Source organism: Temnothorax nylanderi, unplaced genomic scaffold (genome assembly GCF_030848795.1).
Source record: "Temnothorax nylanderi isolate EJ_2023f unplaced genomic scaffold, tnyl_v1.0 TNYL_tig0002_pilon, whole genome shotgun sequence".
Classification (NCBI taxonomy): domain Eukaryota; kingdom Metazoa; phylum Arthropoda; class Insecta; order Hymenoptera; family Formicidae; genus Temnothorax; species Temnothorax nylanderi.
The window spans coordinates 1,535,517-1,549,530 of NW_027249064.1; the positions used below are offsets into that span (position 1 = coordinate 1,535,517).

Consider the following 14,014-nt stretch of genomic DNA (forward strand, 5'->3'; position numbering starts at 1 on the left):
ATTGCAGGAAAAAGAAAGTCTGAAATAATTTTCACCACTCCGAAATTTTTACATACACACTTAAACACACACGCGCAAAAATTTATTATAAATTATTAATAATTTAGCTTTTATTTATATATATACCATTATATAGTTTATTTAATTTACAATTTACAATTTATTTCCTACAAAACTTTACTAAACGATGTAACTTTGTATTTAAAAAATTGGAAGTTGGCCGCTCGTTTATGCAATTGTTACATTTTGCTTCAAGAAACACCTCTTTATGTAATATACGATGATTTACTGTTGCGTGGTAACTGCATATATATAAGTCTTAGTAAAAACTCAAAATTCACCACGTGAAATTTCAGTATGAATTTTGACCGAAACGATTTCTCGACTTTACACAGCGACATATCGACGAAAGAGGTGTTACATTATGCATGGAAAAGAAGATGAGAGGTGAGAATCAAAGTACACGAGGAATACAAATACTTCGCAACAAGATAACGTTACTTAATAATAATCGCAATCTTACCATACGTGTCATACAGTAGAAATTAAAATCAGTTTTTCTGAAATATGATGATTTCTCATTGATACTTTAACTGGATTGCTAATCGATAAAATTTAAGATACTAACACAAAATAATTTTATAATGGAGTAGAAATGTCAATAAATTTGTGTGCAAATTTTTAAATTCTATTAACTTTGCATGACAATTTTCCTATTTAAATTTAATAATAAAAAATTTATATAAAATAATGAGAATATAAATAAATAACTGTTAGCCTAGTCAATTATTAAATGATTTATTCGCCTGGTTTTATAACTATATTATTTTAATTTTATAATTTATATTATTATCATTACTACTATTAATAAGGAATATTAATTTTTCTTGTTTCCCAAAAAATTTGTTTAAATTATTTGAAATTGTTATAGAAATAAATATTCAACCATTCGTTCGTGCATCAATTCTATACAACTCGTACTAACAAATTTAAATTATAATGCATTTTGAAAAATCAAATTAATCTTACCGCATATATAATAACAATCAATCAAAGTAAACTGATCAACCTGCTTTTTATCACTCTGCGAGATTGTATCATTCATCCATCATTATATAGACTACCATATCACGTTATATTAATCGAAGCTATCGCTAGAACCTCTGATACTGTAAAAGTTTTCACATCAACATATAACTAAACATTTGTTATAAATTGATACGAACTCTTTCCAAAAGTTGAGAATGATGATCTTTATTTTCCCTGATTCGATCATGCGCATAAATTAGAAACTGTGAAAGAAAAAATAGCGAGATATGAATAATAAAAATACGTTCCTATTAAAAAATAAATAATTTTTAAATACACTATTTCGTGTGTTGAATAAGTACACAAAATTAAAAAAAATTTTACTTATCCTAATATTTGAATATTTCTATAAACAAAATTATAATCGCAAAGTAGTTCAAGTCAATTTAATCAGCCGACTTTAATCAGCTCACGGAACTGAATATCACTTTTCCTGCAGAATTAAGACCTGTTACATTGTAGGAAAATTGTAGATCCCATTATTTCGTGACACCCTAACATCTGTTTTTAAAATATATCTTGTATTAGAAATCACATTAATATGGCGTAATTTTTCGTCCCGCAGAACGCGCCCTTCTGCGCTTTGATTTGCCTTTTCTTCGTGAACGGAATATTTTAGCCATTATGAAGATAAGACTTTATTTGCTTCAAATACGCTTTTATACATATTTCTGCCTTTTTTGATAGATGTCTGGATAATCATGATTGTCTTTGAAAATTTTATTCCAATTTTTATTGCGTATTATTTCAAGTAATATTTTAAATCTAATTTAAACAATCTATAATTTGTGTTAGAATTCAAGCTAGAATTCTATTTATAAATTTGATGTTGTGTAATAAGGAAAATATTTAAGAAATTAGACTGTACACATACCTACATAAAATATATATTTTTAAATACACATTACGTGGTATATAGAAATAAAATAGTATCTTAAAATATGTCTCAAATTATAGATTGTTTAAATAAACTTTAAATGGGCTTGAATTATAAATTAAAAATTTTATATTGAATTCACTTTATTTCGCTTATTGAATTTACTACATTTATTCACAATTTGAATTCGTTCAGACGTATTAATACGTAAGCTTACTTAGAAGAAAAATATGTTTCTGTAAAAGATAATAGAAATATGTATATTTCTGCGGTACTATCTCAAGACTCCGAGTATGCTTCATGCTAAGTCGCTTTCCTGGCTTACTTTCGCTTCAGTCATCCCACGAGCTTCATCAAATCATTGCAGCGAAGCGTTTTAGAGGCTTTTGAAATGGAAGAACAGGCGCTCACATGAAAAGGTGGAACGCCGTGGAAGCGGACAGATCGGCTAATGAAATTGGCTCGAACAGGGTTGCGTCGAAGCTTTCGCTCTATCTCGTAACGGCCTTTTTTTTCATTTCGTGAAAAAAATCTTCAGTGAACGAACTTCAAAGGCGTTCCGTCTGGATTGTTTCACAAACACTCTATTCGCAGGGCTGACTTTTGCCTCTCTCGCGAAATTTCGCGAGCGATGAGTTGAGCCAAAGTTTAAATAAGCTTGAAGAACGAGAGATCCCCGTGAACATGGACGATACGACGATTCTCATGAAGAAATCAGAGAATTTTATGTTAACGATAGAGACGCTCGTGTTTCTTACCAGATAATGAAAGCAATAGGCAGCCGATTAAATGTTTAAGTGCCTGTAACACTCCGGGAAATTGCCGCAAAGTCGATTGCTTTTCGGATTTGTAAAGATATTCCGTTAAAATATTTGAATATCACTAATAAGATTAATCTCGAATATTGTCAAAAGTAATCTATGCTATCGAAAGCAATCTCTAATGCTTTTTATTATTACGTACATTATCTTATACACATATGAAGAGTTTCCTCTGTTATAACTATTTTCGAGGTTTACAAATACACACTTATATAGGGTAAACTCGGGTAAGATGGCCATACAGGAAAGATGGCCAACTTATGTTCTTTCAATCTAGCTCGCCATGAAACATCGAATGAACCTGGGTTGGCCATCTTTCCGGTATGGCCATCTTACCCGAGTTTACCCTAATACGCAAATGTTAGTGATAGAACAATATATGCTTATGCAAAATTTTAAAAATAATTTTTAATATTTGTTTGCTCCTTAAAACTTGTTCCAGAGATAATAAATTAATATGTTATATGCACAATCGCGCGCGGTATAACGAAAATATAGAAAGAAAGAACTATAATTTTTCTGAAAAATATAAATATTCTAGCCGAGCTAAAATTATTTTATATTATAGTTTATGTTTTTCTCGTATTTTATCATCTGCACCCGTAAACTCTATCTGAAACGGCCATTTCTATGTCATAATGATGTAACGGTGTGTTGCCTGGATTAAACCAGAAGCTGAACTAATTTATATGATTGATTGTGGAAGAGGAAAGTGAGACGGTTTCCAGCTTACAAGGTTATAGGATTACGACGTACTCTGCTGCACGAAGCAGTTGAAAACAGTTCGCGTATTCGCCATATATTTAGTAGTAAATGCGATTGTCTGGATCCGTTAGCATAATGAAACTCAAAATCGAGAAACCACATATGTGTAACATCATGTTCATAAAAAATTTGAATTAGTATTCTCTGAATGATTTTGTTCCAGAGCATTTGCAAAAAATTTAATTATCTAATTTATACTTAGTTTTATTGAAGAATATTCAAATGTGAAATAATTGAATGAGATGAATTTATTTTTTTAATTATCACATTTTCTCAAATTTTTGCTGTCATTCTCTCGAAGCGTATTAACGTGGAATCCGTATAAAACACACAATGAAATCGTAAACGATCGTGAATCTCGGTGTGCGATACGCTGATCTGGCAGCTCGATTAATTAACGCAGCCCTTTAATTAACGGAACCGTCCCTTCGCCGTTGCACCAGCGAGAGTTAGCTTTTTATCACTGCCACGTGTAGCTCTGGATTACAGCTTCACTCTTTTTCATTTATTTATCGTACGAGAGGAAACAGAGGTTTGCAAGTCTCGGAAGAAGATGTTGGTCGCCGTTTCTTTCTAGTTATTTACACTTGAGGTTCTCTGCGTTCTCAGAGAACGACGGGAGACATATTGATCTTCTTTACATGCTACTTTGACGCAATGATTAACGATTATTTGCGTCATGTATACGATTTTTATCTAATACACTTTTCCTTTCTATTTGTGATTTCTTCTGAAAATGGAAGAGCGATATATTGATTGACAGATATGACGAGCGATTTTATTTACATTTTACTTTATTTGGATACAGAACAATTCGTTACTAGGAAAAGCTTGATAGAACTTTGAAATAAAAATTAATAAAAGTAACGTTTTCTTAATTTTTCTAATATCTAATTTAATTACTACACTAGCAGTTTTAAATTTTGAATTATTAACAAATATTAATTCACTACAGTACATGTTTATACGAACGTATTATATGGATTGTTTGACAAATAGATATATTTCGCATACAGAGTAATATTTCTTGTTAAGTCTTTTTCTAATAAATATCTAATTGCTCTCTTTTTTACAATGTTCAAAACTTTCAATATTTAATTTCTTAATAATTGTATTTTAAATATATTAATTTTATTTTAAAATCTTCTTACAAAATTTTTGTTGAAAGAACACATTTTATAAATATTTTTGAATAGATTTGGAAAACATTTTTTGTTAATGAAAAGTTATTTGAAAGTTTAAAGTAATATTTCCTGCACACACACACACACACACACACACACACACACACACACACACACACACACACAAATGCGACTATTAACAAATACTCCATATTACCATGAGTGACACATTTATCGTTCGTACTTAAGAAACACGACATTATCTTAATCTCTCCTTTATCTTTTTTTGCTCATCATATTAAAACATGAACTAATTTTATGTTCGAGGAAAGTAAAACACTAAATAAACGACTAGAAGAGATAAAGTCACAACTTGCATACTTGAAAGCTATTAATATTTTTATATTTTATAAAAATATAAATCGATAGTAATTTTGCTGCAACTATAATTTGTATTAAAGACACAAGTGTCGAATATTATTTCATCTAATAGTAATATGATATTTGTTCTGCAACAAAGAATCGGCATCAAGGTACCCGTAGAAAATTATTAGCAGACGTTTGATGATTTTCGAATATTATATATAAAACAAATATGTACTTTTATTCGTAGAGTATATTCTCAAAAAACATCATTTATAATAAATGCGCGATATAGACAAACGATAAATAGAAAATGAAACTAAATGTAGTACAATATAAAAGGCAAGCTGTAAAAAGTAAAATCATGGAAAGCTTTGTGAAATAAAAATACATGTAGAGAGAGAGAGAGAGAGATGTTATATAGTGGAACAAAATAAGTACGAACGGACGATACTAATCACATTACAATGTTGCATGATTGAAGCAATTTATTAGTTATTTTTATCAAGCGACGAATGCACTGAATGCAAACCGTAATTGCGGTCGAGGTTATTCGCGCCCAACACGAACTTTTGCGTATGCGGGATAAATACTCGACTTTTTCTTAACAGTGCGCTATATATTAATATGTACACCCTTATATAGGCTCGCGCACCTAAAGCGTAACGATTTGCGATACAATTCATTCGAGAATAAAAGTTTTTACGCACTGTTGCAAGTTAATTAAATCGCTTTTCTAAAAGTGGAAATATATGTGATTGTGTACTATAAAATAACTCCGATTATATTAAATTGTAATCAACGAATTTCGCTGCTCATTATAAAGTCGAATTCGAAGATAGTAAATGTAATAGATGCAATAAAAATTTAATTGGCAAAGAGAGACGTAAGTAATAATTATAAAATAATTGTGTAGAATTTATTAACATTTTTTAATATAACATTGTGATATGAAAGCATTATATTTAAAATATTGAAAATTTATTTTGTCAAAACTGATACTTTAAATAAAATAAACGGAATTATATAAAATAATAAACCCACAGTTGTATACGGAAATGTTATATTTTATTGCATGTATTTAATTACTTAATACTTTTTTGTTAAAAATAAAAAGGAATTACACAATGTTGCGTGCGAAGTAATATTGGCTTTAGCGTTTATTTTGTTAAATGTGAAATATCTACGTAGGATTGTCATTAGAGACGCGTGAAAGGAGAATGTGAAAAAAAGTTTCAAGTTACAAATTGTTTCGTGAAAATGTACCTGTACGTGCTTTACATCTGACATACTCGCTTCTATAATGAAGCTTTGGCCGAAAACTCTTTCCACGAAGTATCCCTAACGCACGCGCCTGCAGAATGAGACTATAACGAGCTACCGCGAGTTAATTAACTTGTATTGTGCATTTCTCAAAATCACATTCTATTCCGCACATTAATTCTCGTCATCGTGTCGCAACATACTTGGAAATTATTTCTCATTAATTAATATTTTATTAATTAATATTTACTTTTATTAATTAATATTTACTTTCGCTATTTTATACAAACAATTAAAATCACTGCTTACACCGATCGGTCGCTTAATTAATGTATCCACTTGTAGTGCATCGATCTCGGAGTGATGTGGAGAGAAGTGTTTAACAGTAAATTAAATCGCATACTGAAAAACGCTATTAAATGCTAAACGCTTAAATGTTAAATATACTGTGACAATATCGATATCCGTAATCCTATTTCACATTACATTTAACACAACAAAACTACATATGTATTATTAGCAAACTGTTGAAAACACATCGCGCTCGCAAAGTCGTAACAACATAAACAATCGTAAACAAAAATCGTAAACAAAACCAGTAATTGCATACTTTAGCACAAAGATTGAATTTATTTGTAATCCGCTTTGTTTATTGATTACACAAGTTTCGTAATACGATGACAGCGACTTCATGTAATTCGTAATTAATGAACAACTGTCAGTTGTCACAATTAAACTCATTTGGCTCAAAACGCGCAAGAAACAATATTAAATTAAGCTATACGAAACGTATTATGCAAATTTTTTTTAAGAACACTTGCTGAGATCTCATATTATGTACTGAAAATTAATGTACTGACATAGATGAGGAAAGTTAATTTTTTTACCGGTTTTCTTAATCTTGTTTTAAGATAATGAAGATGGCAAGATTGCAAATTAGGTGATAACGAAAATTACGACTGCACAACTCGGATTGTAAATATTTTACTACGTAACTCTTCACATTGCAAGATTAAACGCTCTTCTTTCCCACGAGACGTTAAGAGCTAGCGAAACGAGCTTCGAAGGCAATTATTGCTCTGAAACAATAAAGAGAAAAAACCAATAAAAACAGCGGGAAAAACAGTCATGTGATCAGCAAGAAATGCTAGTCTCATTAAGAATTTTTCGAGATTTTAAAAAGTCATTTTTTTTATAATATATTAATATTGTGTGTGTGTGTGTGTGTGTGTGTGTGTGTGTGTGTGTGTGTGTTTTGTAATGTGTGTATATATATATATATATATATATATATATATATACCTATATATATATATATATATATATATATATATATATATATAATGAGAAAAAAATTATACGGTTTTAAAATTTTAAAACATTGGTTTAATTAAAATTCTAAAAGAGCAAGTAGAAAAAGATGAGACGCTAGCCCTTTGCATCACGCCGAGAGTCGCGTTACCACACTGGTGAACTCTGAAAGAAATTATTCCGGCAAGATATTGCAAAAATATAAAAGATATCTGAAGCAACACGAAGGATCGTTAAGTGATCTCACAAGTCGCAATGAGTGTTGTCTTCTCCGGAGTTCTTCGAAATCCCCGAAAGTCGTTACGTCAACAAAAACTGTTATGCTCTCTTACAGGAATTTATTACTCCCTTCTTCTTCTTCTATCTATGACGGTATATTACTCAGAAACTACGCAGTTTCATTAAAACTTCATGCAGAAGTGAACTTTCAAGATATAATATTACTAAGATGCAGCATTCATCTTCGAAGCCTTTAAAATACATTCTTGCAGCTTAATATTATTAACGTCGGTGGTACGATACAATACCAAATATTACACTTTTAAGAACATTTTTTTTTAATTTGAGACAATTTACTCTCTTTTGCAAATATTAATCATTAACTCAAAGCACTTTTGCATTTTCTCTGTAAAGAATCGACTTAGAATCATCAAAAACATCTTTAAATAATATTATTTCAAATAATTAATATTTAATAGTTCTACTATTTTCAACAAATTCCAATGTTTATTTTATTATTTATATACGACATTTAAATTTTTATACGACATTCGGGAAATGTTTCAAGATATATGAAGATAATTTTTAGTCAAAAATCGTAATTGACTATGAAAAAAAGAAACCGTAATCAAATAAAATGTGGTTTACAATATTCTTTCCTAAAAATTGCTTTGATTGAAATATGATATTGACACTCTCTTTGTATAATCTATATATATAAAGACAAATGTCCTGACTGACTGACTGACTGACTGACTCATCAACGCCCAGCCCGAAACCCTGAACCTAGGAACATGAAATTCGGGTAGTGTATTCCTCTCATGACGTAAGCACCCACTAAGAAGGGATTTTTAGAAATTCGACCCCTAACGGGATGAAAAGGGGTAAAACGTGTTTCACGGATACCGTAGCGAAGCACGGGTGTATCAAGCTAGTATTCTATATACAAGAAATATAATAAGAAGCATTTATACATTTTAATAAAGCAATACATTTTTAATGGCAGATTCTCTCCGATCACAATTTTCACATACAAGCAAGATATGTTCGAAGCAATTCGAGGATTTACTCTTGAAATCATCGTCCAAATTACTCACTACTTAAATATTTTGTTAAACATGAAAGTGCGCGCGTAATAGAAGGTGAGCTGAAATTTGGAACAAGATTTAACAGGCTCGCGGGTATCACTTTGAAGGGGCAGGGGAGCAGGGCGGGAGGGGCGACGTTTCATTTTCCAGCCGGCTCAGCTGATTCGATCGTGAAACGTTATTTTACAACACAGCGTAGCCTGCTGGCGTGTTTCCGTGATCTCAATGTAACTTCGCGGATTACCCCGCCAAGTCGCGTTTACATTGCGCGTTTACCTTCTGGCGACGTCATCCTATTTTCCTGCGGGGCTCATTACTTCTCTTAAGCCCGACGCTCTCGCGACGTCGGCGGTTTTGCAAACATCGCGGTTCGGATTAGGGGGACAATTTCGAAGCTTAAACGCAGCCTGATATACCAGCCCATGTGAGTGCTACATTTTGCGCCAGATGTATTCGGGTAACCGATTGCAATTAACAGCGGTTTACTCGAGAGCAACTACATATATCCGAGATATAACGCCACTCACAGATTGTGTAGTTTATGTTGCATAAGAAAGAGGACAAACTACCAAGGTTACGTCAGAGCGATAGCTCTTTGATTTTTCTTACTTTACTTTGTTAATAAATTTCATTATTTCCGATAACTTTCCGCTGAATAATTACTTGCATTTGATGAAATAATAATTAACGCTTATTTAATATAATTATAATGAATATGCACTTTTGCTTATAAAATATTTTGATTTAGTATACATAAGTAATGAGGAGGTATATTTATAAAATATAATGCACGTAATATACATCTCTCTCAAGGCATTTTCAACAATTATGATATCAGTTTTATCAACTTGAGATTTTTGATTTTTTTTTAAATCATAAACTGAAAGAATTTGTAGTTTTGAATTTTGTAGTTTTTGAATTGTACCCAAGAAACAAAAGAGAGAGAGCCTCTCGAAAATTTCTTTAATAAAATTCGCAAATTTTCTGGGATATTTCGTTTGCAATGCATGCATGTACAATTTGCGTGATGCAATATGACATAAATTTCATACTGACAGTTTTCTGCTACTAATACAATTAAAAAAATATCTGTCGAGAAAAGTAACCGCAAGAACATCCGATTCGCGAGATTGTTCATCAGACGTAATCGCGGTCTTAATTGCATCGCTGTCTAATTTATTGTTTGCGTGTATGTATTTTGCGTCGTCACGCAGCACCGCAGCGGAAATGTAGCTGGTCGCAGATTAATTTTGCCCAACCCCACGGCCCTTTGCCGGTTTCCTCTTCCAGGTCGACTCTCAATCGCAGGAACCCGGTATTTCAAATGAGATTCGGTTAATGTGCGGCTCACGCGGTAATGGACAAATGCCCCCAACCGACCAGAAAGAGCTTGCGAGCTAGCCTCAAGTCGTCCTGAATCTCGTAATTACGCTCTATCAAGTCCACTTTAGGTCTTTTAGCCCCTCGGATCATGGCAGATACTTTTGAACGAATCACAGAATATCATGTCGGGATATTCGGTCTACGGGAATTGAGTTCTCGTAGCACATTAGTAGAGCGCAATGTAACTCAATTATGATCAATAAATAATTATGACATGAACGTTATGCCGTTTAGAGATTTTTCAATATTAGTACTTCTATATTTTTTAACGAAGTCGTTAACAGAATTACTATATTGTTTCTGAAATTTTATAATTAATAGGACATAAAATATGATTCGTAATTTATAAATGATTCTAATATACAATACGTATTCTCCAAAACTCGAATAACATTAAATATAGTGTGCAATCGATCGCTAATCTTTGCATAGGATACGTGTTTAAGTTTAAATGTAGTTGATGAACAGTTTTCGAAAAGTTAGAAAGTTGGAAAGTTGGAAAGTTGAGATGCCCTTAATGTGTTCGTGCAACATTTTAGCAAGTTGGCATCGCGATAGCTTTCTTAGCAGAAGTTAAAATCTGGGTAATAAACTTCTATCCTAGCTTCCTATTTGCATTATATAAAAAGCCAGACGATTTCTGCACTACGATCACATGAAATTTACCGGAAAATAATATTTTTATATGCCAAATTATTTCCAAGATTGATTAATTTTAGCACGTGTCAATTATGTGGTGCACGTCTAATTTTATCTTCTCAATTTTTCATAGATGATTGCCTCGAATCAACGGCGCGAGCCGAAATGTCGGGGCTGTGCAATATCTTAAGTACTCGACGAAGTACGATGACTCCTGCGGCGTGTAGAAATGGCCGTAGCCGAAAATCGATATTGCGACGCGACGAAGTACCGTAAAAGTTCCCGAGGTCGGAAGACTTTTCTTCACGATGAGTCAGCCGGTGAACGGTATCTGATCGATTTTCCGCAAGATCGATGCCCGTAGATTTTAAGGTGCATCGCGGCAATTCGGTCCTTAAGAGCGAGCCAAGGAAGAATTCGAGGAGGAGACGACGATGACACATTCGATCGCTTGAAAAATCAATATCAGCTTTCACGCAGAAAACGACGAAAGAAACACCGCATCAACGTTAAAAATGAGTTTCTTCAGCTCTCTGCAAGAGTACGTGACGAACAGCGTGGCTAGTTTTAGTCTGAGCCCAAAAAGGTTCTCCTTCAGTCGCGAGGACTCGAAGGGCGAGACCGGAAGGAGTGGCTCTACCGGAAGCGTCACCTCGACGACCAACACCAGCACGGCCGCTGCTCAGCAAGCTACGCCACATGGTTTTCCCAAGGTACGTGCCTAGAATGTGCCGTGCGGAATGAGCGAAGAATCTTATATATATAGATAATTTATTTCTTAATATAAAATTAAAAAGATATTACAATATCGCTAATAAATAATGATTATTTCTATTTTTAAGCCAATTTAACGCGTTACTGATAATATAATATGATTAAAGCTGAGAGTATATTATTATACTAAGTTTCATCGTTTACAGCAAAAAAACAAATTCAATGAGCGCTTATTGGTAATGAATCAATAATTCATTGCATTTATTGCATGAGCATCCATTTATCGTGCTTAATTCTCAGTAAACTTATTGTATGTTGATGGTCAAATTTGTTTATTAATTCAATAAATATGCGATTCAGAAATTGCACATACACAGTTCTAATGTACAGTATTGTGAGTTTATTTTAAATTGAAGAAATAAGTATATAAATTAATTAAATTACCTGCGAAGTATTGTAGCAAATAGATATCATTTTTGTGCAAATAAACAAAATAATATATCTCGAATTATTTTAATCACGTTGAATGATTTTATTAATAAACCGATATTTTTCTAACACGCATTCCAATAATTGAATGCTATTGTATAAATGGCAAGAATTTGGCAAGATAAAATTTTAGTAAAATACAATAACTTTAATTCTTTTCGTCCAACATACTTTTTTATTAATCAAGCAAGTAGTTGCATTATCTAAGGTAACATTTATTTTTCCAGTGTGTAATTGATCGATCGTAAACCACAAATTTTCTCGAGTAAATAACGCGATAAATTCCAATGCGAATCCTAACAGAAAATCTAATTGCATGAAATTAACAAGGGAAAGCCGCGTACTTGGGGTCACCGAATTGAAAAACGTTTTTACATAGTATAGTACTCTATACCAGAAGAGTACTATACTATGTAAAAACGTTTTTCAATTCGGTGACCCCAAGTACGCGACTTTCCCTTGTAAGATTAACTCCTTATAGTACAAGATCGACCAAAGGACGGCCGTATTTTCCGTTAATTAAAGAAACCAAGAAAGGCAACATTAAAGAGGATGTGTTATGATCCGAGGACGGACAGAGATGCGATCGTTGTTGTCCATTTAGTGAAAAAATCGATTTATTGATTGCCGATATGCACTAGAGACAGTAATTAACCGCTTATTACATCGGTGTTAATTTATGCAGACATAAAAAGTTTAATTCTCTTGTGACATTATTTTCCGATATTATCAATATTGGAATATAAATTATATTTGGAACAACATTAAGTATGCACCAGGAAAATTTTAACAATGCGAAATTACGATTTCCGATTACAATCGGAATTTATTAATGTACGATGCATCAATAGGGACGCGTTTCTCTAATAAGTATGACAGATATTATTATGCAAACGAATGGAGACATATTTTCAGCGATAAATTGTTGCATCGAACGCACAATAATGTTTAGCTGCAATTTATTCGATATTTAAAGCTAGCATCGTTCATTTAAATGAACGACCAAATATGATTTTATTAAACCTTATATCAATGCGTAAAAAAGGTCGGTGGATACGGGTTTTAATGAAACAATATCTCTATTGACATCAATGCATTAATTGAAACGTCTGTTAAACAAGAATTGATGGACATGTTCTACAAGAAACGTACTAAAATAAGTATTATCAATTTTAATGTCTAATTTCTTTTCTTTTGCATAAACGTTTATAAATATTTTCGATTTGAATTACCTGTGAAATAGATATTTAACTTACTAATATATTTATAATTAATAAATTAAATTAAGTTAAATTAATTTTAATTTATAGATATTAATATTAAATTAAATTAAACGACATATATTTCGATTATTATTATCATTATTATTATTATAATTAACACAAAATCTTAATTTAGTAAATTAAATATTAAAGTTAAATAATTATTAAACACATCACAATTATATTCACTATTTCTTTTAACTAGCCATTCCAATTGAATTTTACACATCTTTGAATCTGATTTGTTAATATTTTTCTCTCAGGTTGTGCCACCGCCAGGAACCGTCACGTCGTCGCACACGCGCTCTCTTTCAGCACGTAGACGCACTCTCGAGTGCACTCCAGCTTCGGGATTGACGGTACATCCTGCGACAGGAAGCGGTGCCACATCACCGAGGCGAGTTGGCTCTTTTCGACGGAGCGGCGGATCCAGCGATCGACCGCCTCTTATGTTCTGCCGTCGTAGACCATCCTGGCCGGAGGTCGACATACAGGCTACTTCCGGGTAAGTATCTTGAATAACGAGCGCGCATCTCCCAGCGCGGAAGAAGTGTCGTATTTCCGAGACATATTCCAAATACAATACATGACTGCATATGGATTGTCA

At 32.4% G+C, this 14,014-nt stretch overlaps 1 protein-coding gene across 3 annotated transcripts in view; it reads left to right on the top strand.

The window, feature by feature from the left end:
- Positions 1-14,014, top strand: part of Unc-13-4a (BAI1 associated protein 3) — a 77,708-nt gene that overhangs the window by 21,421 nt on the left and 42,273 nt on the right. For all 3 annotated transcript variants that reach the window (XM_071699022.1, XM_071699032.1, XM_071699042.1), the window contains exons 2-3: positions 11,076-11,655; positions 13,671-13,912. In XM_071699022.1, the coding sequence (XP_071555123.1) occupies positions 11,458-11,655; positions 13,671-13,912 (440 nt within the window). In that variant the 5' untranslated portion in view covers positions 11,076-11,457. The remainder of the gene's footprint in view (positions 1-11,075; positions 11,656-13,670; positions 13,913-14,014) is intronic.